Raw genomic sequence first — 26,947 nt, 5'->3', positions numbered from 1 at the left:
TCTTTTCTGCCACTACAGACGGACGGGTGTGGCTGCCTGTCTTGGCCTACCTCCACCGAAGCCTCGCAGCTACGTCTAGACGGGCAAGGAAGACGGAAGCACCTCGGGGGGGGAGGGGGGGTGGCAGACCAGTTACCAGAGAAGACACCCACGGTACCCCTCCCCTTGCCCTAGGCCACCATCATGACCACCTTCCAGGGATATTCTGGATGCAAGCTGCTCTCCGCACCCTGATTTTCCCCACCAGGCATCGGAGAGAAAGAGGGACGCAGGAGGACAAGGGGATCTGCCTGAGGTCACTCTGGGGCCGCTAGCAAGGAAAGAACCGGGTGTGACCTCCTCTTTTGCCCCCAAGGGGGCCAGCCAGACCCAGAGCAGCCATGTGCCCCAGCTGGACAAGCACCAGCCAGCCCCATTCTGAGGAGGGCAGAAGCGCAAGAGGGAGACACGCCCCAGGTGCACCCGGGCCGCTCTGCCAGCCCCGAGCCTTGTGTCCTTCCCCCCCATGGACAGCAGAGGGAAGCCGGAGTCCAGTTTGCGGAGCAGGCAGGGAGGAGGACGGCTGCCTGCGTCCAGCAGAGGGCAGCAGCAGCGGGAGCAGACGCTCTTTGCCGGATCACCCATGCTCCCCCCCCCCGCTGCCTCTGTGCCCCCCCCCCCCCCCGTGGGCATCACCTTCTCCCAGTAGAGGCGCAGCTGGCTCAGCCACTCAAAGGACGTCACATCCACAGCGCCCGTCTTGTACAGCTTCTCGATGACGTCCCGGGCGTGGACTTCCACCGTGACCAGGGCCACGATCTTCAGGCGCATGATTTTGGTCAGGTTGCCTCGAATGGCCTCCGAGTACTTGTTCAGTATGGACACCTGCGTGGAGGAGAAGGAAAGACCCCTGTTGTTGCCGAAGGAGGCCGCAGAGGGCTGCACGGTCTCTGCATTGCCCGGACCACCCGTGTGGGGAAGGGCCTCCCTTCCTCCAGGCCTCCAGAGTTCCACCACCGGAAACTGGATCCTGCACTTTGCTCACGAGGGGCCCAGGAAATCCCACGCCCACCAGATCCAGGGGGGGGGAGAATATGGGGCAATTGGGCAGCTGGCAGGAGCTCAAGCCCGAAGTGTGGGGCAGTGCTGGAGATGGGAATCCCTAACGTCAGGGAGCCCAGCCAAAGAGCAAATGCGCCTCCAATTCCTGATCTTCGCAGCTCCGGGGATCCCCGACCTTTTTGAGCCTGAAAGCACCTTTCGAATTCTGACAGGGCGTGGTGGGCGTGGCCACAAAATGGCTGCCACAGGAGGCGGAGCCAGCCACCACTTACTGCTCGCCACTCAGCAAAGATCCTTGGGCAGCTGCTGCCCAAGGAATATTTTCAACCATCAGCCCAGCCTGTCAAAAGACCATCAGAAGGCTTGCTGGGCAGAAACCCGAAGGAAGCCCACCCACTTCCTAAAACCACTCAGCAGGCGGCAGGGGAGCTTGAGAGACCGCGTTGGGGCCCCCTGCTCTAAGACGAACAGACTGGCCCTCCGCCACTGGTGCACAAAGAGCGAGGCCTAGCCACAGAGCCCAGGTGGGATCCCAAGCGCCTCTCTGGGCAGCCAGGCCACCCAGCCCTCAGCTGTGGGAGAGGCTATCCTGCCCCCAGGCTATGCTGCCCCCCACCTGCTTCTTCTTCATGGCCTTGAGATACTTCTTGTCCCCCCGTTCCCGGCACGTCGTCAGGCACTTGCTCACATCCGCCGTCCACTGGATCTGGCTGGCAGTGATCACCATCTGTGAGGGAATGCTCAGTAAGCAGCCGCAGGAGGCCGTGGACTGGGAACTCCACGCACGCAGGCACACGCCCCCCCTGCACGCCTCCTGGCCCTGAATGTCTGAGGAGCTCTCTCGGTCAGCTCCTTCCAGCACCGCACCTCTGGGCTACTCAGCCCAAGATCAAGCACAGCCTGGATTCTCCCCATCACCTGAAAATATGGGCCGAAAGGGCATCAGCCCTACAGGGTGCTCAGGCAAGGGCTCCCATTCCTCCAGATCCCCAAGAGTCTGGGAAACCGTGCAGCCCCCCCCCCCCCCCGCTTCCTCATGCCCATGGGGGTGGCAAAGGCCTTCCAGGTCGTATCCCCTGCCACCAGCGAATATCTCCCGCTCGCTCGATGGAGCTGCCCATCCAGCACTCCGTGCCTGGCTTCTTCCCCAAGGCAGAGGCCGAAGACAGCCGTGAAACTGTGGGCACCCCAGGCCTGCCCCCCCACTGCCCCCCCGCTGCCTATGCGCTTGCTGAGCCTACCCAGTGATGTGCGCGCACACACCCACACACACACACACCCACACACACACACCCACACACCCCCACGCTGGCCTTGTCGGTGGTTACCTGTCCCGGCCACTCCTTCACCCACTTGTCCCTCTTGGTCAGCATCTTCTTCAAGGCAAGTCGGCAGTTCCTCAGCACCTCCCGCAAGGTCCAGCGCATGGCCCTCTCCACATCGCACAGCCACTCCTGCAAGGAAGGGGGGTCCAGCACGCCTGAGCATCATTCCCTCCCCCCGCCAGGGAGGGCCAGGAGGGCAAGGAGAAGCCACTCACCTCCACGGGGCCCTCCAGAAGAACCGGGTGGGTGAAATCAATGTACTCCCCGTCCAAGGAGAACATGCCCAGGGCTTCCGAGCGGGAGGTCGTGCCAATCTGAGGGCGGAAAGCAAGGAGCATCAGCCGAGGAGGAGGAGGAGGAGGAGGAGGAGGAGGAGGAGGAGAAGGAGGAGGGGTGGCCGGCTGGAGAAGAACTCCTGGGCCCGTGAGCCCCTGCCCGTCTCCTGAGGGACCTTGGGCCGGCTGGCCCCCTGGGGCAAGGGAGCTGCTACCTTCTGGATTTTGAGGCACTTAATGTTGTCAAAGCACTTCTTGAGGTGGGGCTGGACGGCGTCCGGGTTGCGCGACTGGCCCAGGATTTCCAGGAGGTCGTCGTTGGAAAGGAAGTAGAAGCGGGGGAAGACGTGGCGCTTGGTCTCCAAGTACATATCGAGGGACTTCTGGATGTCCTCCAGGGCAGTGTTCATTTCCATCAGTTTCTCCAGGAGGCCTGCAAAGCGGGGGAGGGGACGGCCCCAGGAGACTCGCAAGGGGGCCGGGAAAGCCCGCCTCCCTCTGAGGGTCTGCCGGAGGGGAGGGCCACAGGTCTCCAGTGGCCCCGGTCGAGATGCCCAGAGGCCCAGCCAGGTGGAGGACCCCCGCTCGAGAGCATCATGGCCCTCCCCTCCTCCCAGGGGCTCCAGGCCATCCAGCGGCCCCTCCCCTGGGGCAGGAAGGCTCAGGGACCTGGGAAGTGAGTGGCCCGCAGGGCGTTGTTGTCCTTGACGAAACGGTCCATGATGGTCTTCCAGCTGCTGTTGATGTGGTCGAAGGAGGACGACTCGCTGGGCAGCTGCTTGCGGATGTCTTCCCCCAAGAAGATGTTCTGTGGCGGGAGGCAAGAGAGAGCGGGGAGGCGACGGGAGCCTCTCGCGTCCCAGGGCGGGACACCGGCACTCTTGAGCATGGCGGCAGGAGAGGAGGGGAGCCCGGGATCCTCTGCGGCCTGCAGCGCTACCTGCCCCCTCCTCAGACGCCACGGGAGACAGAAGCCGTTGTGCCTGCCTTCTCTCCCCAGGAGCACCAAGGAATCCACTGGGGAGTGCAGGAGGAGGAAGAGCTGGGGTTTGTACTCCGCTTTTTACTACCCGAAGGAGTCCCTGCCCCTCCCTCTCCCCACCGCAGCCCCCCTGGGAGGGAGGTGGGGCTGACTGAGAGAACTGGGACTAGCCCAAGGTCACCCAGCAGGCTGCAGGGGAGGAGGAGCGGGGGATCCAACCCGGCTCTCCCACTCTTAACCACGACACCCCGCTGGCTCTCGCCTGGACAGGACCACGGGTGTTTCTGACATCTCCTGCCATCTGCGAAGATTTAAAGCTTGCCGGGTAAGGCCCAACTCCCCCCCCCCCAGGCCCTTCTGCCACTCTCCCCAGCAGAGCCGCCAAGTGGCCTTTGGTCCCCCTAGCGGAGCGTCCACCAAAGGGCCTGATGCTCAGGTGGGCAAGACGCCCCTCACCTCCAGGTACATCCACTGCCTTTGCACGGTCAGCAGCATCTCGATCACCTCCAGGATGAGCGAGAGGCATCGCTCCCAGCGGTCCACCTGCTTCTCAAAGGGCTTCACAAAGCGGGAGGCCTTCATGGTCGACAGGGCCACCTGGTTATCGTCCAGGGCCTGGAAGACGTCCTCAGTCCCCCTGGAGAAAGAGCAAGCACTCAGGGGGGAGCAAAGGGGTCTGGGGGATTCGGGGCTTGATCCCCCTCGGGCCGGCCGCATCCTTAAGGCTTGACTCCTTCCCCTTCCCGTGTCCTTGGAGAGCAGGGCTCAATCAGCTGGCGTTCAGGGCACCCCAGGGGAGGGCCAGGCCAAACAAAAGTGGGCTCAGCCCAGTGTGCCGACCGAGCCGCCGGGAAGAGTGACCGAGGAAGGTGAGCGCTGGTTCTCCAAAGCAAACTGGTCATTGCTTTCTGTGCCCAGCCCTGGCCCTGGCCCCCGGGAGACCTACCTCATGCGATGGTGCCCCTTGTCCTTGTAGGGCACAATGTCGAGCGTGGTCACATCCCAAGTCTTGGCGATGTTTTGGAGGGCCTGCAAGGAACAGGACGCACCACATCAGGGGGCACGAGGGGGAGGGGGAGCCCGTACAGCCCCCACGGGGCCTTTTAATGGCCACTCCCGACCGAGGGCGATTTTATTGTGGCTTTTATCCTGCAATTTTACTCCCCGCTATTATCGATCAATGATCAATGCGAGCGGCTTGGTGCGTTCTTGTGTTTTTGGATGCAAACCCCCCGAGCGTGTTTTGTGGCCCAGGCACACACGAAGCAGCCGCAAATAAAGCGGGGAGGCTGGAGGGACAGGGCAATTTAGAGGGGTCCCTCTCCAGCCCCGCGAAGGAGGGCGTCGTGGGGAGCCGAGGGGCCCAAGAGAGTCCCCCCCCCCGGCAGACCCACCTGCTCGATCGCCAGCTCCTTGGTGGCCGAGGCAGAGATCTCCGCGATCTTCTCGACGTGCTGATCCAGGCCCAGCTCGATGATGTTCTCCAGCCGGAAATCATCGGCCGTCTGATCGAACGTCCTCAGCACCAGGTCCTTCACCTGATCCCAGTGCCTGCAGGGAAGCCCAGCGCAACCCTCAGCAACTCCCCTGCCCTCTCCCCTCACCCCTTCTCTTTCCTGGAGAAGCTTCTACCATTAGAGGAGGTCACAGAATGCCTCTTGGCTCACACGGCCTCCTCCCCTGCCAGAGGCCCCAGCCCACACGAAGGCCCGTGAGCATTCAGGGCACGTTCCTCGCAGCCGGGAGGGGTCCCCTGGCCTGGGCGCTGCCGTGAGGGGCCCGGTGCTGGCGGCCTACCTCTCTCGCAGGGCCGGGTTGCGGAGGTCGGTGATCAAGGGCATCGTCCGCTTGAACTGCTCGATCTTCAGCTTGGACGTCTCGATGATCTCCCAGTTCCGATCCTCGGAAAGTCAGAAAGCAGGTGGAGGAAGGAGTCACTGGGGGAGCCAAGAGGCCGGGGCTTTCCCCCTGAGGCAATTGGGGGGGGGGGGGACACACTCCCTTCAGGCCTCCTTGGCTGGTGACAAGGGTGGAACCCAGACGGGCCCCAGCCGTGAAAGCCTTTGACGGTTCTTCTCCCTTTCTGACCTCCCCTGCAGGACCGTTGTGTGGGTACGGAGGAGGAGGGGCGAACGATACAGGTGACACGCCCCCCTGCCCGGCCTCACTTTCAGCTCCTTGCTGAGCTTGTTCAGCCTCCGGTACAGCATGAAGGCCGTGGTCTCCATCACTTCCGTCTGCAGGGTCTTGAAGCTGCCCGTCTTCCACTCGCTCCAGTGCACCTCCCACTCCTTGGTGATCTCCCACACCTGCTGCAGGTAGTCCAGCTCCTGCAAAGGCAGGCAGGGAGGGAGGGAGGGTCACCTCTGTCCCAGAGCCCGGCTGCCTCCTGCCCGGCCCGGGGGGGAGGAGAGGGGGGAGCACCAGGGGCAGCCGGCCTACCCGCTCCAGCTTCTGGAGGTCTTTGGAGGCAGGCTGGTCGATTTTGAAGATCCCCAGGTTGGAGCGCAGGGTGTTCTCCTCTTCCTTCAAGGAGGCCAGCAGCTGCCGCATGGCACTGATCTGCTCCAGAGCGGCATCCGCTGACAAGGCGCTGGTGAAGGGGCCTGGCGGGGAGGAGGAAGCGGAGGCAGCCCAGCATCAGTGGCCCTTCGGGAGGACCCCAATGCTCAGGGGAAAGCCGCTCTGCCGGAGCCTCTGGTCAAAGGGGAGCTACCTGGCCCTCTTGCGGCCTGCACAGGAGAGCGCTGGTCAGGAAGGTCATGTACCACTGCCCCCCCCACACACACACACACACGCCAATGGACTCCGTTTCTGCCCGCGGCAGGCGAGAGCTCCACTGGGGCCTCCTACCGTTGGAGCCAAAGTCCTGGAGGAGATTCTGGGCCTTCTTCTTGAAGTCGTCGGCGCAGTGGATGAGGCCCGTCTTGAACTTCTCCTTGTGCTTCTTCAGCATGACCTCGCTGTCCAGGATGCACTGCTGGAAGGCCAGCCACTCCGCGTTGAGCTCACCCAGCAGCTGCAGCACCTGGAAGGGAGGAGGAAGAGGCCACGGAGCAAGGAGGGCCGGGGAGAGGGAGAGTCCTGGGGAAAGCGGGGGGCCAAGGCTGCGGCGTATCCAGCCCCGTTCTCTTGCCGATCCTCCCCTCGCCTTAATCGCTTTGCTTATCAGAGGCAAGGAAGGAGCCGATGACGCTCTAGGGCAGGACCCCGGCTGGGAGGCCAGAGGGCCCCCGCTGTTGCTGCCGACGTACCTCTTCCTCGACCGGCACCTCGTACTTCTCCAGGATGGCAAACTGCTCGTGGACGGGCGGGATCTGGCCCTCGATCTTGGGCAGCTCCTGCTGCAGGGTCTCGTGGAGATGCAGGCTCCGGCCCAGCTCCTCCAGGGTCTGCGGGGGGCGGCTGACGCTGCAAGGGAAGGGGGCGCGCCTGAGTGGAGGCGGGGGGGGGAGACGCAGACGGGGCGTGCCGGGAGGGGGCCAGGGCCCCGCACTCACTCTGCGGCGTTCTGCTGGAGGTAGGCGTGGAGCTCGTGCAGGCGGGCGGTGGCCATCTCCTTCAGCAGGGCGGTGAGCTTGTTCTGCCACTCGTTGCAGTGCTGCACCACGGCCGCCTTCAGGTGGGAGCAGTCCAGGAGCACAAACTGGATGCTGAGCACCGTCTCCTCCTTCTGGACGTTGTTGGCCACCTCCATGTACCTGGGGGGCACCCAGAAGGCAGGGGGGAGGGGGGTTGTGAGGGACTGACCCACTCCACCACATGGGCTCCTTCTCCCCACAATGGGAGCTTCATGGGGGGCTGCAGTGGGGCTGGACCCCCACCCAGCTCAAGAGACGCTTCTCGACTTCCCCCTCATGTTCGCCAACTGGAGGATTAGGGAGGATTTTCCCTTTGCCGTGGGCTCGAAATGGCTCCCTGAGACGGGCGGTGTCATTCCACACCAAACCCCATCATCGCCCAGCGGTCCCCAATCTTTCGGAGCCTGGGGGCACTTTGGGGATCCTGACGCGGGCCCAGCCGCAAAAGTGGCTGCCGTGGCTCCCCCTCGCTGTCATGGAGAGAATCCCTGTGGAGAATCCCTGTAGCAACGGCTGCCCAAGAAGGGGCCCACCACTAACCAGCTCTTCATCCATCAGTCAGAAGCCCCCCCCCTCCCAGCTACACCTGCTTCCTGAACACAGCTGGTGGGGGCCAGGCGTGGCATGGGTGGCATCACGGCAGCCATGGCCACCACACTGGGGACCCCTTACCTAGCCCCTAACGAAGGCTGCTTCCCAACGGCTGCAAGGCCAAGGGCTCACGCCAGGGATGGTGAGATCCAACCTAGAGCCCACGGTGGCGTCCACAGCGGAAGGAAGCCCCTGGCAAAACCGGTCTCCATGAAAGGTCCTCGGAGGGGGGGGGGGGAGAAGCTGCGAGGCCCCTCGGCTGGCTTGAAGTGCTTGCAAAGTGCCCAATTCAAAAGCGATTACGGTAAAACTGACATTATTACAACACCCCTTCGTGGTTGTCAGCTACCTAAGCAGGCCACGCATGGGGTCAGAGCAGCTCTCTTCATGTACCTGGACGGAGCCCCTGGGAATCAGGCCCTGGGACACCCAGCCCTACGAGAATTTCCCAAGAGACCTTATTAAATCTCCCCCCCCCTTTTATGAATTAATTGTCTGTCAACGGGTCACTAGAAACACAAAGCCACACTTTAAAAAACCAAGAAGCCCCCTCCCCTTAAAAAAGCCAGCCCAGGAAGAGACCAATGCCCTCCCCGCTGGCAACTTCTGAGCCTTGGCAGAGACAGATGCGTCTGAGGCCTCCGTGGTGCCAGATCCTTTCTTAAGGGTCCAACTTTGCCTCCAACCCACCCCTGGGCCATAAATCAGGCCTGCCAGAAGTGCTGAGTCAGCAAGGCACGGAGGCCAAAGGAAGCTGGGGGCAAGGCTACAAGATTTATCCGCGACGCCCATTTTGTTCTGCCCCTCTCCCCTCCCTCAGCATTCGGCCGCGGACCCCGATTTGGCGCCCGTGGCTTAAAGAATGAGGAGCTGCTCTTTCCCTCTTTCTTGTGGGCTGCTCCGCTGACCTCCCGGCCCCCAAATAAAGTTCCCCCTGGCCTTTAATATGGGAATTTATCAGCGCGCTACCGAACTACGCAAGGAATCAAAAGCTCGTAAAACACGCCGTAAAGGCAGGAGTTCAAAAGGCAAACAGCAGCTGCTCCACGGGCCCTCAGCCTCCTCACCAGCCCCAGGGACACCCGTGACCCGCCCGTGACGTCCGCCCGCTTTTCATCTTCCACCGTCTCCTTTTGGAGCTGCTGCCAGGAGCTCCCAAGCAGGGGCTGCCTCAACTTCCCTGCCGCCTGCCTCCCTCTCCCGGCGCGGAGAAGAGCCCGCCCCTGGGATAGGCGGGTGGGGGGGGGACACGTCTCTCTCTCTCTCTCCCTTCCTCTCTCAAGCACTTGACATGCTTGTTCAATAAATTATTAAAAGATTAAGGGATCAGGGATGGAATCCTCCCGTTTATCCCTCTCGCAGGCAGACACGAACCGCTCTCGGCCAGGCCGCCTCCCTCTCCGCAGCCAGCATAAGTGGAGTGACGGGAGAGGAGGGAAAGGGCCTGGCCCAGAGCGGAGGAGGAGGAGGAGGAGGAGAGAGGATCCCCACAGCCCCCCTGGCCAGACAGCAGCAGAAGGGCCGGCATGGAAGGGAAGGGGAGGCATCGCGAGGCCTCAGGCAGCAGGAAGTCCTGGGTGGGAAAGAGAAACGGGGCACAAGAACTCCCCGGGCTCCAAGGCGGAGGGCTTTCGGATGCTGTGCACCGTCCTGGTCATCCCGCCTCCACAGGAAGGCCAAAGGCAGCCGGAGTGAAGAGATGCCACAGCTCCTTCCCCCCGGGGCTCTGCAGGGGCTGGGGAGGGGTCCGTGGGTTATGCCTGCTGCGGACTCAAGGCCTGCTAATCATATGGCTTGGCAAGAGGTTCAAGGGGGGGGGTTGTGGCTCAGGGGTAGAGTGTCTGCCCAGCACGCAGAGGGCTCCAGGTTCGGTCCCGGCCAGGGCCCAGGTGATGCAAACACCGCTCTGCCTAAGAAGCACAGGAGAGCGGCTGCCGGCCTGAGTTGACAAGACCGACCGGGATGGCCCGAGGGGCTCGTTCGGCAGAAGGCAGCTCCCGGTGCTCACGTGAAGGGGAGGTTTCTTCACACGAGTCGCATGGATGGGACTCACTGCCACGAGACGCAGCCGGGGGGGGGGCCAGGGCGGACCGGCTTTCCAAGGAGCTTAAGCGCATTTGTGAAGGGTCATTAGGCCCAGAGTGAAGAAGGGGAGTGCCATGTTCAGAGGCCAAGTGCCTCCGCAGGCCCCCGCCTCTGGGCCCTGCTGGGGGGCTTCTGATTAGCCAGCCTGGGCTGCTGGCCAACACGGGCCTTTGGCCCGATCCAGCGGGGGGCTTCGGACGACCTTACAACAAACGCCAGTCTGCTTGCCAAAGGCTGGGGGCGGGAGAAGGCTGAAGGGCACCCGATTGCCCAAGGAACCTGCCCTGCACCCCACCGCACCTTCTCTCCTGGCCGGCCAGCAGCAGCAGCAGCAGCTGGATCGTGCTTTCGAAACCCTTCAAGTGATGTCTCCGGGGGGAGAGCTGTACAAACATCCTGCTTGCTCTCAAGACTTTCGGTGTTTCTCTCCCCAGTTTTTTGTTTTTTTAAATCACTTTTGACATTTGCATGGAAACAGGTTTTCTTTCTGCCTGCTGCTTGTGCTCCCAAACCTCTCACTCAGGCGACGCTGAATCCCAGCCTCCCCCCGGGAATGGGCAGGGCAGATGCTCAGCGGCACGCAGCGGCGGTCCACAACACTCGGCCGCGCCAAGGGAAAGCAGAACGCGCCAGCCAAGGATAGCGGAGGGGGGGGTGGAGGCTGGGACAAGGGCAGAGGGACCCCCACCCACTCCCCCCAGGAAGCGTTGCTGCAGGCAGGACATGCACTTTCCGTGCTCCGGGAGCCGTGTGAGTTCTCTGCTGCAGAGGGACGGAGGGGAGGAATCCTGCTGCCAGGCTAAGGAGGAAGGCCATTCAAAGAGCCCTGATGGGTCAGACCGGTGGGCTTTAGTCCAGCATCCTGTCCAAGAGCCAGCGTGGGGGCCTGCTTGAGACTGGCGGCTTCTAATCTGGAGAGCTGGGTGTGATGCCCCACTCCTCCTGGGTGACCTCGGGCTAGTCACAGCACAGATAGTGCTGCTCTCACAGAGCAGTTCTGTCAGAGCTCTCTCAGCTCCACCTACCTCACAGGTGGATAGGAAGAGAAGGCCACTTTGAGACTCCTTCGGGTTGAGAAAAGTGGCCTATAAGAACCAACTCTTCCTCTTCTTCTTCAGTTAATATCACATCCTCTGCTTGGGACAGAGGTGGGCTCAGCGTGCCGTTCCTTAGCCAGCAGGCAGGATCAGCTGTCTCGCTCTCAGACGCCGCATCCCTCCCAACGCACAAGGCAAAGCCCCCCTGCTGAAGCCGGGCCAGCTGGTGCCTCAGTGGGAGGCCACCCAGGAACCCCCCCCTCCCTGCAGGGAGGCCACATGGAGCTCCTTGATGGAAGAAGGAAAGTGGAATACCAACACCGGAAATAAATATTAACAAGGCGCTTCCTGGGGAGAGTCGTGGACTCAGAACAGTGCGACTCCATTCCCCACCCAGAGGGGTTTGTCTTAGCCCGGGAGGACAGCCCAATAACCAGGGTTGCCCGCTGTGGGTTGGGGAATGCCCAAAGACAGGAAGGGGAGGCCAGGGAAGGGAGGGAGGGAGGGGACCTTAGCGGGTTCTAATGCCACAGAGGGCACCCTCCAATACAGCCAATTCCCCCGGGGGACCCATCTTTGTCGTCTGGAGATCTGCTGTAATTCCAGGAGGTGTCAAAGCTCGGCCCGGAGGTTGGCAACCCTGCTGCCAGCAAGCAGAGAGAGAGAGCCGGAGAGAAGTGCTGCAATGTCTGCCAGCAGCGTCTTACCGAGCCGTGTCGGCATCAAAGGACGACACCAGCGGGTTGAGGTGCCGGTAGCGGTTAATGAAGGCGTCCTTGTTGACCTCCCAGATCTCGCGGTACACATCCCAGGTCTTCAGGTACGTCTGCAGGTGGCTGGCATTGGTCTGCATGCCGCTGCTGATCTGCGCCTGGATCTTCTTGATGTCATCGTCCCGCTCTGCAGGGGGAGAAAGTAAGCTGTGGCTGGCCGGCTGCCGTCCCACGAGAGCCCCCCGGGAAGGCTGGCCCGACCCCTGGTGTCCCCAAGGAAGGGCCAGAGGCCGCGCCCAAGCCAGTCCGCTCCGATGTGCTCTCAACCTAAACTACCTCACAGGGTTGTCCTTAGGAGGGCACCACGGTGGGGGGGGGAGCTACGTAAGCCCCTTGGAGTGCCCACTGGGCAGAAAAGCCGGGCATAAACGGAGCACATAATGAAATAAAGGGGGAAGATGCCGGGAAAAGGGCAGAAACCAAAGGACTGCTTTGACTGGGAAAAGGGAAGGCGGGAGGGTGAGCAAACAGCCCGTGGCACGAGGTTCTGTCCCTGTCGAGCCCGAGTCACCTCCCGAACGACAGACTGTGGCGTGAGCCTCTCTTGGGTCAGACGTTGCTGCCGCTGCCACTGCTCAGGCCGGACGGAAGCTGGTCCGGGCTGCAGCCAGGCGGCCTGTGGACCAACCAGCCAAGAGAGCGGGCACTGCCCTTTGGGCCGACTCTTCTGCCTCGGGGGCTGACAGGGCACCCAGCAGGGAAGCCACGGTCCAGCCGGAGCACGGGGGCGCTTTCTGGAGCTGGCGCCTAACATGTCCTTGAATTCCATGAGGCGGCAGGCGAGGGGCCTCAGAGGAATCAGCATCCCCGGCCCCTCCCGCTCCCCCCCCCAGCAGGAGGGAAGGGCCACTTAGAGGGTCAGCCAGTTCTGCAGCGTCTGGGTGGGGCACCCAAACTGGATCCCCAGTGGAGAGGGGCCGCCTCCTGCCCCCTCCCGCGAGGCTTCCTGTGGCGCTTCCAAGGGAGGCTGTGCCAGCTCCGTGAATCACCCCGCGACACAAACACGCACTCATGCGCTGGCATCTGCGAAGCCAGGGGGAGCGGAAGCAGCGGCAGATCCGCGGCGGGAGCCGGCTGGGCCGCAGCCCAGGAGAGAGCTGGAAACAGGAGCAGGCCACCACCTGACCGCCAGGGGCCCAGCCTGCCTCTCCGCTTCCTCCTGCCTCCCTCCTCCCAGGGGCATCCTGCCTCACAGGGGAGGCCAGTCGCAAGGCTGCTCGTGGCCAAGGCTGCGTCCCAGAGTCCGAGCCCTCGAGCCCCCAGGCCTGGGGGCAGCCCCCCACACCCAAACGCCTCCCTCGGGCGAGAGCCCTGCAGCAGGCCGTTCCCGTGCTCCACCATTCTGGAGAGGAGATGCACGACCTGCAAGACTCCTGCTCTCGCCTTGGGCGGGAGAGGCACGCGGGCCACCCTGAGCGCCTGGGCCGGGCCCCAGACCGAACGACCCGAGGAGGCCTGCTTACCCACAAGGAGGCAGATGGGGTCGCGGAAGGGCTTGCGCCGGATGAGGATCTCTGGGAGGCGGCGGAAGACGGAGATGCTGGCGATCAGGTGGATGCCGATGTCATTGACCATGCTGGCGAGCTGGACGAGGGTCGGGGAGAACTCCACCTGCCAGAGAAGAAGCCGGCGGGGTCGGCGGGACGGAAATGGCGACTCCAAGTTCCTATCGGCTCCCTCCAAAGGGTCCTTTTTCCTCGAGGGCTTCTCTGAGGGGCCCGGGGCAAATTCCTCCCGGGATCTGGGAGCCTGAGGGAGGCTGACCTGAGCAGTCTGAACCGGGTAGTAATCCTGCAGGATGACCCTCACCCGGAAGAGGGGGCTGGGGCTGGCCTTGCCGTCCCCGTTGATGGCCTTGGACAGCTCCATCAGGGACCACTTGACGTTCAGCCGCAGGGCCTCCTCCATCATCCGGTCCATCTTCATGGTGTAGTTCAGCCAGTACTGCTGCACCTGCAGGGGGGGGGAGGCAGCAGGTGATGCAGGGGGCGACGGGGGAGCCCGGACAGCGCAGAGGAAGAAGAGCCAAGTCTGTCCCTAAACCCCACTGGCTGCCTGGAACATGCCCAGGGAGGTTCTGGGCCACTCATGCCCACGACATCCTTAGCAAAAAAGAATGCTCAGCCTGCTGCCCAGGAAATAGTCTCCTCCTCCGTAAGCACACAGCGCACTTCTACAAAATGTGTGGAGCCCCCACCCAGGCTGCCATTCCAGTGTGTTGTTGACCTGAGGGCAGGGAGCGGCCTTCTCCTGAACCAGGCCTCCGGTCCCTGTCTGCTTAGACGGCCAGCGGCTGTCCGGGCAGAGGGATTTCCTGTCACCTCCTGCCAGATTCCTTAGCCGGAGGTGCCACAGCTTGATTCCTTAGAACAAATTTCGGGGACACGATTAATGCCACCTCCTGACAGCTCGAGAAACAGCAGCACCTTGGGCTTCAGTCCCCTTCAGGAGCAGGGGCTGCCTTCGACCTGGCTCTTCCCAAGTGGGGATTCCAGGGCCTGGACATGGGACTCCTCTACTGAGACGCTGCCCCTTCCGACACGCGCGGAAAGCTGCCTTCTCCTGGACCAGAGCTTTCACAGAGCTGGCAGTGGCTCCCCAGGCTCCACCTCCCGCGAGATCCTTGCCAGGACTGAACTCGGGCCCTTCTGCGTGCCAAGCAGAAGCCCCACCACTAAGCCCCAGCTGCCTCCTGGCAGCACTCCCATTCCCCCTGGGGCCCTCATGCCCTCTGGGCGATGCTCCCATGCAGGGACCTCGCGCCGTCCCCTCTGCTCCTCACCTCTGGCCCGTCATGCTTGAAGACCTCGTAGGTTTGCCGCATGATGGCGACGCACTCTTCGTGGATGTTGATCAGCTTCTGCTGCACCGAGGCCCGGTGCTCCTTCTGGTCCTCCTCAAATTCCAGGTCGTTGTAGACCCTCTTGCCCGTGATTCGGACCAGCAGCGCCTCGCTCATCTGCTGGGCCCGGCGAGCGATGGCCAACGTGGAGGCCTTGTACTCGTTCACAATGTTCTGCACCTGAGAGACGTGCGGAGGGAGGGGAAAAGGCTCCTGAGCAGAAGGATCCGGCCACAGTGGCATCTAGACCGGGCCACTCTGACACGCTCGACTTGGGGCTGCCCTGGGAGACTGTTCACAACGCTTCGGCTAGACTGCTGGGAGAGGCCAGGTACTGGGACATCTCGGCCATTCCACTGGCTACTGCTCTGCTCCCAAGCCCTATGCAGGGGGCTGGATTTGACCTTTCTAACCACACACGACTTGGGGCCAGGGGACCTGAAGGGCCATCTCTTTTTATTTATCTACACCTTATTATGCGTTGACCAATTTCCTACCTGAGACTCAACTTGGATTAAATGACTTAAAAACGTAAAGCAATAGCATGGGATCTCTCTCCCTCTCCCTCTCTCTCTCATACAAGCCCCCGCACACAGGATTCCCCTCCCCATAGGCTTTGAAAATCAGGGCTCTCTTCAGCCTTGCTAACGGCAAAGAGAATTCTCATCTGGAAGATTTCATGACGGGATTCGCACCTATTGACCTCATCTCCTTCCCGCGCTGGTGGAGGAGGCATGACAAGTGACCAGCCCCCTTTCTCACTCCTGTGACGACGGGCCTGGTGCCTCCACCAAGTGGCTGCCAGAAAGGACTGGGGCCAGCGAGAGGGCGGGGGCCGGCCGCCATGGGGCACGGGGGCCAGCCACAAGATTCTGGGAAGTTGCCGCGAGGACCCCTGCTGTGAGGTTGGGCACAGGAAGCCCACTGGTGGGCACTGGGGCACCTATGGGAGCCACGCTGGGGGATGGCTGCAAGAGGCCCTGGAGGCCAAGAAACCCACGGAATCCTGTGGGGAACGAGACCGCCCCGCAAGCAGGCCGCAGCTCCCTGGGCCGGGACATCGGGAGGGTGGCCACTTCCCTGTGGCCTGGGAAGCCCGGCGGAGAGGAGGCCTCCAGGGCCTGGGCCTCCTGCCGGCAGACCTTGCTGGCGTGGAGACGGCACTCGGTGATGAAGACGGTGCTGGCTCCTTTGAGGGACCAGTGGAGCTTCTTGAGGCCCGGCTGGATCTTCCGGTCGAGGTAGCGGATGCGTTCTCGGAAGAGGCCCCTCTCCTCTGGGGACAGCATGCTGATGATCCTGGGGAGGCAGGCAAGGCAGCAGGTGTGAGACCCGACCACAGGCCCAGCGCTGCCTCCCTCCCTCCCTCGTCACGCCAGGCCCAGCCAAAACCTGGCAAACTGCGCCGAGATCGCAGGGGAAAACACATTATGCAAAGTTCAATTCAGCCGCAGGCATCCGATTTGCATAAATCCCTCTGATTGCAGGCTTTAGGCGAGAGGCTGTTGCCGATTTCTAAGGGCATAACGTGCGTCCAGGCACACTTAGGCAGGATTAGTTATCCCTGCTTGTCTTTTTAGCCACCCTGCCATGCAGCAGGTCTCCCCCAACCTTCCTCGCCTGTGATGGGAGACTAGAACTCGGAGGGCGCATGGATTTGGCTGGGGTTACGAGGGAGGCGGCCATTGTGGGGAGGCAGATAATGGTCCGTGGTCAGGATCAGCTTCTTGAGTCAGCCTTCCCAAAACACCAGCCAGGAGGGACCTGTCCAGGGCGGCCTTCAGCACAGCCCTGCTCCTCTCCTGCAGCAGCAGCACCCGTTTGGCCGCCCATGAATCCCAAGTGGAAAGACGGCAGCACAAAAGAAACGCTTACACTTGTGTCAGGATAAAAATACAGCTGCCAAGACAAAGCTCGTGCCGATCAACACTCTCGCAGCCGAGAAACGCCTCCGTGTCACACTCCAGAAAAGGCTGTGGCAAAGCAGAGGGAGGAGGGGCCCTCCCCCTCCCCCTGCCAAACACACCTTTGGAGCCTGGGGCAGAAAGCCAGCAGCTGGTGGGCTCCCCTCTCACACCCAGACACTCCCAGACTCCTCCTGCTGCTGCTGCTGCTGCTGCTGGGGCGGGGCTAGTCAGCACGTGGCGTGACCCATGATGCACCAGCACAATCCTCTCTGGCCCGGCCCTCAACCAGGAGGAAAGAGGAGGGCCGGCCTCTGCTCCTTCTGGGACCACAGACTACACCAGTAGGGGTGCTCCTGGCCCCCCAGGCACAACACCCCACAGACGGTTCGGGTCCGACCCGCCCAAAGGCCCAGACTGCGGCTAGTGGGGCGCCCCAGACGGAGCTCCCCGAATGAGCCCCGAGCACAGCAGAGGCCACTGGAGCTGCAAACCTGTTATAGTCGCGGGTCACCAGCAGCAGGTTCTCCCGCAGGTTTCGCAAATCCTCCCTCCTGTCGTACAGCTCCACCACGTAGTGAGGGATCTCGAAAAGCAGCCTGTCCCAGTAGTGGATCTCCACAAACAACTTGAGCATGTGCCTGGAAAGAAAGAAAGAAAAGCATCCCGGAGGCACCGTGAGGAGGCGGACCTAGCCCCAGCCGCCCGGCTGGCCCTCGGGGCCCCGGCTTACTTGTCGAAGTTGATGTCCAGCATCCCCAGCTTCTCTGTGCTGAGGACGAGGAGGGGCGTGTCCAGGCGCTTCAGGCAGTCTTTGTCCAGGGTCTGCGTCCATTCCTGGAAGGTCTTCCTCTCGATCTCGTCCATGGCCTGGACCAGCAGCTGATAGGTCTGGAAGCTCTCTTCCCCAGTCCCGATGTGGGGGATGAAGTGGGCGCTGGAGAGACACTGTCCAGAGGGACAGTGTCAAACGGCAGCAGAACAGCTGGGGGAAATTCCCGGACCACCTTGGAGACCAACCAGGTTTGGGGGGGGGGGTCAAAGCTCCCTGGGCCAGATACAAAATTTTGACTCCCAAACTCTACTGGACAAGCCTTTGGTGTGTGTGGGCGGGGGGGGGGTAAGCTTCAGAGAGTCAGCGCTCCCTGCCTCAGATGCATCGCTGTGGCTCCCAGGAGCCCCTGGCCAGAAAGCCTCCTGAGCCTCGGGGAGGGCGGTATATAAGTATGATAAATAAATAAATAAATAAATAAATAAATAAATAAATAAATGAATAAATAAATAAATAAATAAATAAATAAATAAATAAATAAATAAATAAAGGGGATCGGAGAGGCCATGCTGCTCAGAGGCCGTGCGAGGCGGCGGGAGGCTGGCCAGACCTCAGCTTGTTCCAGGCTACCTTTCCCGCTCTATTGCCGGCAGAGAGAGCTAATGGGGAACAGCCAAGTTTCATTCCAACGTTCTGGCAAAGACAGGCCCTTCCTGTTCCTAGACAGAGCGGCCGTCTTTCCGACATGCATCACGGGTTGGCAGCGCTCCCTTCCGCACACGTGCAAAACACCGCGCCCAGCTCCTTTCTGCAGAGGATCGTGGCCTTTCTGGCAGGAGAAGGTGCAGGGAGGGGGGGAGCAGAGGCTGCGTGCGAGAAGGGCACAGGCTTGATGCTGCACGGCCGCCCTCTGGATTGCGGGGCCAGCAGGCTCAGTGAGCTCATGCCTAAGAGGCGGGAGCCAAACCCAGGCTGTGTTGGTGCTGCCCTACCTCGCCTCCCCTCGCCCCCCAACTCCGCTTGGCAAAGGCCTCCCCGGGGCCAGCCCACCGCCCCTGGGCCCATCTCCAGCTCCGCTAGAACATTAGTTCACGGCTCGGCCAGCGACGGTGGGCACGAACAAAATGGTAAAATTAAATTCTGGTTGCCCGTCACCCTCTTCCCGGTGGGTGTAATCGGGAAAACAACATATGCCACTAGAAGAGAGAGCCAATTATTCCTGCCAAAGTAAAAAAAATAAAATAAGGAAAGCGCTTGAGGAGGCTCTTGTTTGCCGTGCTGAGTCAGCCCGGACTAGGCTCCTGGGGGAAAGGGGGAGGGGGTGATGCCGCAGGCAGAAGTGGGGAGTGGGCAGGCAAGGAGGGTCTTCGCAGGCCCCTTCCCACTTCCCTTTCAACCGGCACCCTTACCCCTTCCTCCTCCCACCCTGCAGTGTGGGACAACAGGAAGCAGATGTGGGGAGAGCTAGATCTGAGGCTAGGAGGCACATCAAGAGTTTTTCAGAGTGGGACCGCTCTGCACGGGAGTGGGGCTTTACGCTGTCCCCTTGCTCTGCTTAGGTGGGCCAGACTGGCTGAAAAGGGAGGAGCCAGGCAAGGAGGACAATCCTTGCTACTTGTGTCCTCCCAGGGGCCCAAGTCCGTTCCAGCCCAGAGCCCTTGCAGAAGGGGCCTCGATCAGCCCTGGTCATCCCCAGGCAGGGGCCACCTTGAACTTCCCCCTGCAGCCCTCCAAAGAAGCAGAATTGGGACATTTCTCAAAACCAGATCTTGGCCCACAGCAGCACCTAGACAGCCACATTCCCACCGGTCGGGAATGGCACGATCCCCATCTGAATGCTGCTGCCGCCAAGGGAGCCGCATGACCAGAATGAAACGCATTCGGGGTACGTGCGCCGTAGCACCTACTGCTGAGGACGGAGGGAAGAGATGGGCATCCCGGCCAACGTAGCCTAAGCCTCTTGCTAAGCGTAGCGTTTTGACATATCAGGCAGAAACTCCGTTTAACAGGATGCTTTTCAAGTTGCACGGCCAATCCCTACTGGCCAAACGCCACACCAAGCCCCTCCCGCTTTCTAAAAGCACGTGGCAGGTGCCAGGAAAGGTGTGGACAGGACTATGGAGCCAGGGACCCCTGCACTCAACTCTCTGCCGTTTCAGCTTTCACAGGCTGTGCCCCTCTCTAGCACAAAGACTCATATATGGTCCCCTAGCCAATCAGTGGCCTACTCTGAACAGAGCCAATCAGACGCCTCATCTGATGGCCAATTGCGGCCTTTGGATTTGCTGCAAAGAAGGGCACAGAAGGCTGGAGGAAGCGCCACGCGTGTTTGCCCAGGCCCTGAGTTCCGGTTGCGTGGGAGACAACCTCGGCTGCAGCCAGGAGGGCCAGGAAGTTGCTGCTGAACAAAACCAAGAAGGCCAAAAGGGCTCTTGGGATTCAAGTCACGTCCTCAGCCCACCTCGCAGGCCTTCAGCCAACCCGACCGACAGAGCCTACGGAATACAGTCGGCCAGGAGGGAGTCCCCTTCCCCCCCAGTCCCCCCCACGGCGCTCCCCTCAACACCTCTTTGCCTTCCTTTCTGGCTCCCGGGGGCTGCTTCCCCTTTGCCTCGCTGCTCCCCTCACCTGCTCCAGCAGCTCAGCAGAGATCCGGAGGGGGCTGCCTGCCCAAAGGCCTCTCGCCCCCAGGCATGCAAAACTGTTTGTGTCTGACACACACACACACACCCCGCCCCAGGCTGAGAGCCCCTCAGCGAGAGGAAGAGAGAAAGATCTCCTCTCTGCATGCCAGGAGTCCTGTTCAAAACACGACAAACATCTAGAGAGCCAAGGCGGGGCAGGAGGGAGCCAGGCGCTGGGAGCTCGCCGGGGAATAACAGGCAGGGAGGGGCTCTTGGGCGGCAGGGGAGAAGCGGGATTTGGGCCGGCAGGTTCAGCGGGAGTCGCCCGGCAGGCTGCCCGCCTCCCATCCTCACCCAGTTTGGGCCATTTCAATTTCAGCCTTGCGCTGAGAGCCGGAGAGAAAGAGGAGGGCCTGTTGATTGATGGCGGAAAAGCCGTTTTGTTTCTACCCAACGTATAATTAAACCTGTCAAAAGGAACTCGGTGACGGAGGATGTTATTGAGGTAAATAGCTGCGAAATAGACCCAAAAAAATGGATGAGGTGTTTCGATGAATAAAGAACAGCCGGCAACGCGGTGGCCGGAGCCGACTGCTTTTGCTGACCCGCAGATGGGACCCCCGCTCAAGGGAGGGGCTCCGGCCCCCCAGCACAACAGGCCAACCGAGGGACAGGCAGGACCACCAGCGCCAGCAGGGGATGGCGGTCAGAGCGGCAGACAAGGACCTAGGAGACCCAGGTTCGAATCCATACTCTCCCATGGAAGCTTGCTGAGTGACCTTGAGCCCCGCTCTCACTCTAGACAAAATGGGGAAGGGGAGAATGGTTTTCCTGCAGCTGGCTAAGCATGAGGCGGCAGAGGGGCTTCAGGAGCAATCCCACTGGGGCTGCGCTCTCGGACAGAACCCGTGGGGCTGGGGGCTGCTTCCTCTCCACCCCCACCCCAGAAGGTCATTAACAGGTGGAATTCCCTGCTGCAGGACGGCCACGACCACAGACACACTCCAGAGAGGGGTTGGAGAAGTCCACAGAGCAGAGGACCCTCAGTGGCTCTTAGCCGCACGGTCTGTCCGGGTCAGGGGTGCTCCGCCTTCCCGGTGCTTGGGGGGGGGCACAGTGGGAGGGCTTCAGAGGTTCTGGCCCTGTGGGGGGGGGGGCTCCTGATGGCCCCTGGGTGCCCCGGAGGGCTGGGCTGGAGGGGCTAAGGGCCTGGCCCAGCAGGGCTCCCCTCCTGCCCGGGCTCTCCTTCACGCATTGCTACCTTCAGCCTACCTTCAAGGGCTTGTCAATGCGCCGCCGCAGCCCTCGCATCCAGTGGGCCAAGCCGGAGTAGTGGCACATGTGGGGGGGCAGGAAAGGGTTCTTCTTGCTCAGCTCCTTGTTGACCAGGGAGAGCTCCCTGTTGAACAGCATGTAAATGTCCACCGTCTTCTTGTCGAACGTCCGCTTGATGGCCTGGCAGACAGACAGACAGAGGAAGGAGGGAGGGAGGAGTGGGAGGTCACGTCTGCTGCCAGTTCCAGAGACCCCAGAGCCACCTTCCCTCTCTCTCCCCCCAGCGAGGGGTTCCTGACCTTCCCTAGCCTGTGGGGACCTCTGGGGTTCTGACGCAGTGTGGCTGTGACCCGGACAAGATGGCTGCCACGGAACGGCTGCTGCAGGAGGCAGAGCTGGCCACAACCACGGCTGCCGCAGCTGCACCCACGGGAGATCCTTGTGCTGTAGTGGCAGCTGCTGCCAAAGCAGCACTTTTAAAAATACACACAGCCAACCCGGCCTCCGGCGGTCAACGGAACCTGACCGCTGCAGCAGAAGCCAGCCCGGCCGAGCCCTCAGCCAGGTGACCAGGGCCAAATGCCTGGACGGCGAGACCAGCCACCAGCATAAGCCCGTCTGCCCAGAGAGACCCTTGGTCCATCCTGCTGACAAGAGCACAGAGGGGCCCCGGGCAGCCTTCAAACTGGCGCTGGGGGCTTCAGCCACCTCCTCCCTCTGGTAGCCTGGAGATGTGGGACCGCTCTAGAGCTACTTCCATGGGGGAGGCTCATGGAGGGCTGTTAGCCACGGTGACAAAGCCTCCCCAGTCGGAAGCAGTCAGCCTGAGCCCCAGTGCCAGGAGGCAACGCCAGGGGAAGGCCTCGGCTTCTGTGGCCTGATGTTGGGCCTCGGGAGGAAATGTCTGGCCACTGGGTGAGGCAGGAGGCTGGACCGGATGGGCCCTTGGTTGGGCCCCGCAGGGCTCTTCTGAGGGTTGCAGGGGGAGCACTGAGGCACATTCCTCAGTTCCTCACGGGTTCCTCCACCTTCCCCAGGGTAGCCCAGCTGTACCTCTCGGGAGGACAAGTGGTGGAAGACGTCCTGGATCTCCACGCCCCGCTCGACATCCTTCACCGTCTCGAAGGCCGAGCTCATCAGGTTCTGGGTCATCACCTCCAGATCTTTGACACCTGCGCGGAAGCTGGTGCAGCAGCAAGCGGGAGGAAACGGTGAGAAGGGAAAACAGGTGGGCCTCCAGGAGCCAAACTCTCTCCTGCCCCCCCCCTTCTGTACCCCAAAGCGAGAGGGAGGGAGCCAGGCAGGGGACGGCCGATAACAGGGGCGCCCCTCACCGGTTGAAGTCCTCATGCCAATACGTGTTCTTCACATCCAGGATTCCCCCCTTCACGTTCCGAAGACTGTTGAGGTTCTTCTGGAAGGTCTCCTCTATCTCCAGCAGGCTCCGAGCCATCTGCGGGCCACGCTGGCCAAAGAAGCAGGGCAGCGGCGTCTGCTTGCCATCTTCCCAGCGGGCAAAGTGCTGCTGACCGTCACAGACCTGCCGGCGGGAATGGACCTCGGTCACTGTCCCCGGGCCTGCCTGCCCCGCCCTGGCCTGCCTTCAGCCGGCAGTCTCACGGGAACGCCCAGGAAGCCGCCCTCTACTGAACCCCACAAGGTCCGGCAGCCTCTCCAGGGTCTCAGGCTGGCGTTTCCCCCTGTTAACTGGAGGTGCCGGGGACTGAGCCTGGGGCCTTCTGCTGGCAAAGCAGATATTCTGCCACGAAGTCACAGCCTCTCCGCAAAGTTTACACACAAAGCTGCATCAGGCGGTTTGGGGCGTCAGAGGCGGTATAGTCAACTCAGACTGGCAGAGGCCTTTCACCTCACCTCCTACCAGAGCAGGGGTGGCCACAGTTTGCCCCCCCCCCTCTGTGCCAGAGCCTGTCACCTGGGACTGAAGCTGGGACCGCCTGCCTACACACAGAGGCTCTGCCACTGAGCGACAGCCCCTCTTCCGATCGCTGCACTGAGCCGGGAGGAGCTGCCCGCTCCTTTCCAGGCAACGGATCCAGAGGAGGAATGCGGGGCAAGAGAGCAGCTCTGCCTGCCCCCCCCCCACGTAGGCACAGCTGCCCGCCGGCCTTCTAGGGGTGAGCCCACACCCACCTCCAAGAGGTCCTTGCAGCGCTGGACAAAGGCATCCACCTGGGCAAAGATGCTGGTCTGGTCCAGGACCCAGCCTTTCCCGGAATGCCTGGCAGAGAGAGGAGGCACACAGCATCAGGGTCCCCGACCCTCTGGAGCCTGAGCAATTCTGGCGCAGGGCAGCGGGTGCAATCACAACATGGCTGCCGTGGGAGGCTGAGCCAATTGTAAAATGGCTGCTGGCGGGAGGGCCGCAGAATGGCCAGGATAGGCCACGTGAAGAGCGGCCCCTCCACGTTTCAGGCAGAAGCTCTGCTTCACGGGGTGCCTTTCAGTCTGCACGGCCACTCAGCAGCCCTGCTGAGCAAATGCTTCCCCGGCCCCACCCTGGGCACGGCGTCCGAGGGCCCTGTCCATGCAGGAGAGGAGGAGAATGGGGGCATCCAGGCAGGAGGGGATCCAGGCACACAAGCGGTAGACAGCCTCCCCTCCCCTCCCCTCCCCGCCTCTCTTTCTCTCCCTAGCGGGCGACCGAGTGGGTTCTGGGAAACCATCTAATCAAAGAGGTCTGAGGAGAGGCAAGGCCTCACCCCAGGAGCGCGGCTGAAGTGCCTAATCCACGCCCGGCCGCGGCCGCCTTGCGCCAGCGTGGCTCGCGCGATCAAACGTCTTTATATCTTTTACGATATTGATCCGGCCCCACTAATTTAAATTTGAAGCAGACAAGTAACACTTAGACTTAATTGTCAAGGAGCAGGAGCCCACTTAAGCCTGACATTCCTAATCATAATGATGGATTATGCTGCATTCTTTCTGAAGCGGAGCTCGGAGAATCGGGCAGGAAAGAGACGGGGACGGGGAAGCCAAGGATGGGAGGCCGGAAGGACCGGGGACCGGGTACGGAGGGTGGCCGGGGGCTTGGAAAGGGCCTCCAGTCCACACACATGGAAGATGCCGGCCGCCTCAGCGGGGCACATATGCAGCTGGCAGGGGAGTTGCGGAGCTCAAAGGATAGGAGGGTCAGGGGGAGGAGGGACATGAGGACATCCAAAGAGCCTTCCTGGCTCAGACCAGGGAGGGCCCATCCAGTCCAGCCTCCTGCTTCACCCAGTGACCAACCAGCTCCTCCAGAGGTCCAACAGCAGGGCATGGAGACCGGGGCCTTCAGAAGAACATCAGAAGAACCTTCCTGGATCAGACCAGGGGTCCATCTAGTCCAGCATCCTGTCTCGCCCCCCAGCCACCCAGCTCCTCTGGAGGTCCAACAGCCTTCAGAAGAACATCAGAAGAACTTCCTGGATCAGACCAGGGGTCCATCTAGTCCAGCATCCTGTCTCGCCCCCCGGCCACCCAGCTCCTCTGGAGGTCCAACAGCCTTCAGAAGAACATCAGAAGAACTTCCTGGATCAGACCAGGGGTCCATCTAGTCCAGCATCCTGTCTCGCCCCCCGGCCACCCAGCTCCTCTGGAGGTCCAACAGCCTTCAGAAGAACATCAGAAGAACCTTCCTGGATCAGACCAGGGGTCCATCTAGTCCAGCATCCTGTCTTGCCCCCCGGCCACCCAGCTCCTCTGGAGGTCCAACAGCCTTCAGAAGAACATCAGAAGAACTTCCTGGATCAGACCAGGGGTCCATCTAGTCCAGCATCCTGTCTCGCCCCCCGGCCACCCAGCTCCTCTGGAGGTCCAACAGCCTTCAGAAGAACATCAGAAGAACCTTCCTGGATCAGACCAGGGGTCCATCTAGTCCAGCATTCTGTCTCGCCCCCCGGCCACCCAGCTCCTCTGGAGGTCCAACCGCAGGGCACAGAGGCCGAGACCTTCCCTTGATAAGGATCTACAGGATCCGACCAGGGAGGGCCCATCCAGTCCAGCCTCCCGTCTCACATAGGGACCGGTCAGCTCCTCTGGAGGGCCAACAAAAAGGCACAGAGACATTCTCCTGGCTGTGAGCCTCACAAGTTGACTGCCACTGAATGTCGAGGGGGACATAACCATGTGATGAAGATGCAACCGGGAAAACGAAGCAAGACAGCTGACAGACCATTGCTGGACGACGGCAGGAGATGTCGTTTCCCTTGAGGGACACACGGGTTTCTTTCAGCTCGTCTTCGGGATCAATACACAACGGTGGTGACAGTGGGATTACATGCATGCACCCTGAGCTCCCCCTCCCCAAGAGATACTGGCAGCTTTAAAAGGAGGATTTGGCGGATTCATAGCCAAAGTGACCAAAGAGCCTCCACATTCAGAGGCAGTCAACTGCTCAATGCCAAGACAAGGAAGCAACATCAGGAGAAGGCCTCAGCACCTCTGCCCTGTTGTTGGCCTGCCAAACTGGTTGGCCACTGAGGATGCCGGGCTAGATGATCCAGCAGGTTCTTCTGGCTCCTTTTGCGCTGCAGTTGTACGACTTTTCTGTACCATTCTATTCAGTGGTTCCCTGGAGAGGCAGCCCATCCGTTGCCCCCCTCGAGGATCCCCGTTCCATGTGTCGGCCCCTGCCCCGCCCTGTCCCAGTCCCAGCGCCTCTTACTTGTTGTGCATGTGGGCGGCGTAGAGGTAGCACTCTTTCCATGACGACATGCAGGCGATGCAGCCGTGGAGAGTCTGCCTGCTGGAGACGATGTAGCCCTCAAAGAGGCGGTCCAGGGAGATGTCTTTGCAGCACATCTGGATAATTTTGTTGCTCATCTATGGGGAAATCGGGCTTGATTGACACCGGCGAGGGACTCTGCGCAAGCACACCGCTGAGCCGAATCTGGGCTGCGAGTCGCGCAAAGCAACTGGAACCGCCCAGGGCGGCCTTGCGGGGAGGGTGGGGGCTGCCCCATCAAGGAAATGCTGCTCGCCCACAAACAAAACCTCAGCTCATGCTTAAATCTGGCCTCTTTGGAGGTCCGTCCAGCTCTCTCAGGCCCAGCCTGAGGGTGGCCAAAAGCACCCTGCCCAACGATCCGCGCAAAACAGGGGCGCAGGCCCACCTTCCGGAAGAGGGCAGTGATCCTCTCCCTGCTGTTGTAGTACGGGGAGTTGACCCACACGATGCGGACCAGGCTGATGAGGTAGGGCAGCTTCTGGGGGATATCTTTGGGGCGGAGCGTGGAGAGCTCCCGGAACGGGTCTTTCAGGATGGACAGGAAGCGGAGGTTGGACTGAGCCTGCTCCGACCCGTCCTGCAAGCAACGGCAAAGAGGCCCCCGTCAAGCCACTGGGCCCACGATACAAGATACGGCGCTGATGGCCCCCCACCCGGCCGTCCTCAGCCCTTGCGAAGCAAAGCAAAGCAGGAGCCCCCCCCCCACTTCTTCCAATGGCCCGGCGGGTTCTGCCCTCTCGACCCACCAACCTGGATCTGCTTGGAGAGTCTCTGGAACGGGGACACGTAGGAAGACTTGGAGAGAATTAAGATGGACTCGATGTGCCTGACCCCCTGTTTACAGAGCTGCTTGCTGATTTCGGACAGGTCTGTGCAGCGGTTCCGCCAGAACTCGATCTCTTCCAAGGGGCCGGAACTCTCTCGGCTTTCCACGGCCTCCTGGGCTCTCAGAACCTCCTTGATCTGCCGGGTCCAGTGAATCATGGACACTGGAAGCAAAAACCAAGCAAGTAACCGAGGATCCTCTGGTCACTTGAGCCTGGATAACCAACTATCACTGTGAGACTCTGTGACCTTCCATGGCACCGTATCCATCAACCCCCCACGCAAA

General features: G+C 61.6%; 1 protein-coding gene across 5 annotated transcripts in view; it reads right to left on the bottom strand.

Moving 5' to 3' along the window:
• The window catches only part of DNAH2 (dynein axonemal heavy chain 2), a 75,044-nt gene that overhangs the window by 27,209 nt on the left and 20,888 nt on the right, over positions 1 to 26,947 (bottom strand). For all 5 annotated transcript variants that reach the window (XM_077313657.1, XM_077313656.1, XM_077313655.1 and 2 more), the window contains exons 7-35: positions 26,587 to 26,825; positions 26,222 to 26,413; positions 25,774 to 25,931; positions 23,259 to 23,346; positions 22,442 to 22,647; positions 22,161 to 22,290; positions 21,105 to 21,287; positions 17,170 to 17,384; positions 16,931 to 17,077; positions 15,675 to 15,831; positions 14,473 to 14,712; positions 13,455 to 13,643; positions 13,154 to 13,301; positions 11,625 to 11,817; positions 7,124 to 7,324; positions 6,878 to 7,034; positions 6,477 to 6,651; positions 6,066 to 6,229; positions 5,792 to 5,953; positions 5,421 to 5,524; positions 5,018 to 5,174; positions 4,570 to 4,652; positions 4,080 to 4,260; positions 3,311 to 3,449; positions 2,857 to 3,074; positions 2,582 to 2,680; positions 2,370 to 2,495; positions 1,658 to 1,768; positions 676 to 864 (exon numbers count right to left, since the gene is read on the bottom strand). In XM_077313657.1, coding sequence (XP_077169772.1) covers positions 676 to 864; positions 1,658 to 1,768; positions 2,370 to 2,495; positions 2,582 to 2,680; positions 2,857 to 3,074; positions 3,311 to 3,449; positions 4,080 to 4,260; positions 4,570 to 4,652; positions 5,018 to 5,174; positions 5,421 to 5,524; positions 5,792 to 5,953; positions 6,066 to 6,229; positions 6,477 to 6,651; positions 6,878 to 7,034; positions 7,124 to 7,324; positions 11,625 to 11,817; positions 13,154 to 13,301; positions 13,455 to 13,643; positions 14,473 to 14,712; positions 15,675 to 15,831; positions 16,931 to 17,077; positions 17,170 to 17,384; positions 21,105 to 21,287; positions 22,161 to 22,290; positions 22,442 to 22,647; positions 23,259 to 23,346; positions 25,774 to 25,931; positions 26,222 to 26,413; positions 26,587 to 26,825 — 4,751 coding nt within the window. The remainder of the gene's footprint in view (positions 1 to 675; positions 865 to 1,657; positions 1,769 to 2,369; positions 2,496 to 2,581; positions 2,681 to 2,856; positions 3,075 to 3,310; positions 3,450 to 4,079; positions 4,261 to 4,569; positions 4,653 to 5,017; positions 5,175 to 5,420; positions 5,525 to 5,791; positions 5,954 to 6,065; positions 6,230 to 6,476; positions 6,652 to 6,877; positions 7,035 to 7,123; positions 7,325 to 11,624; positions 11,818 to 13,153; positions 13,302 to 13,454; positions 13,644 to 14,472; positions 14,713 to 15,674; positions 15,832 to 16,930; positions 17,078 to 17,169; positions 17,385 to 21,104; positions 21,288 to 22,160; positions 22,291 to 22,441; positions 22,648 to 23,258; positions 23,347 to 25,773; positions 25,932 to 26,221; positions 26,414 to 26,586; positions 26,826 to 26,947) is intronic.

Source organism: Paroedura picta, chromosome 16, assembly GCF_049243985.1.
Source record: "Paroedura picta isolate Pp20150507F chromosome 16, Ppicta_v3.0, whole genome shotgun sequence".
Classification (NCBI taxonomy): Eukaryota; Metazoa; Chordata; class Lepidosauria; order Squamata; family Gekkonidae; genus Paroedura; species Paroedura picta.
This window is presented reverse-complemented; position numbering and strand designations above follow the sequence as displayed.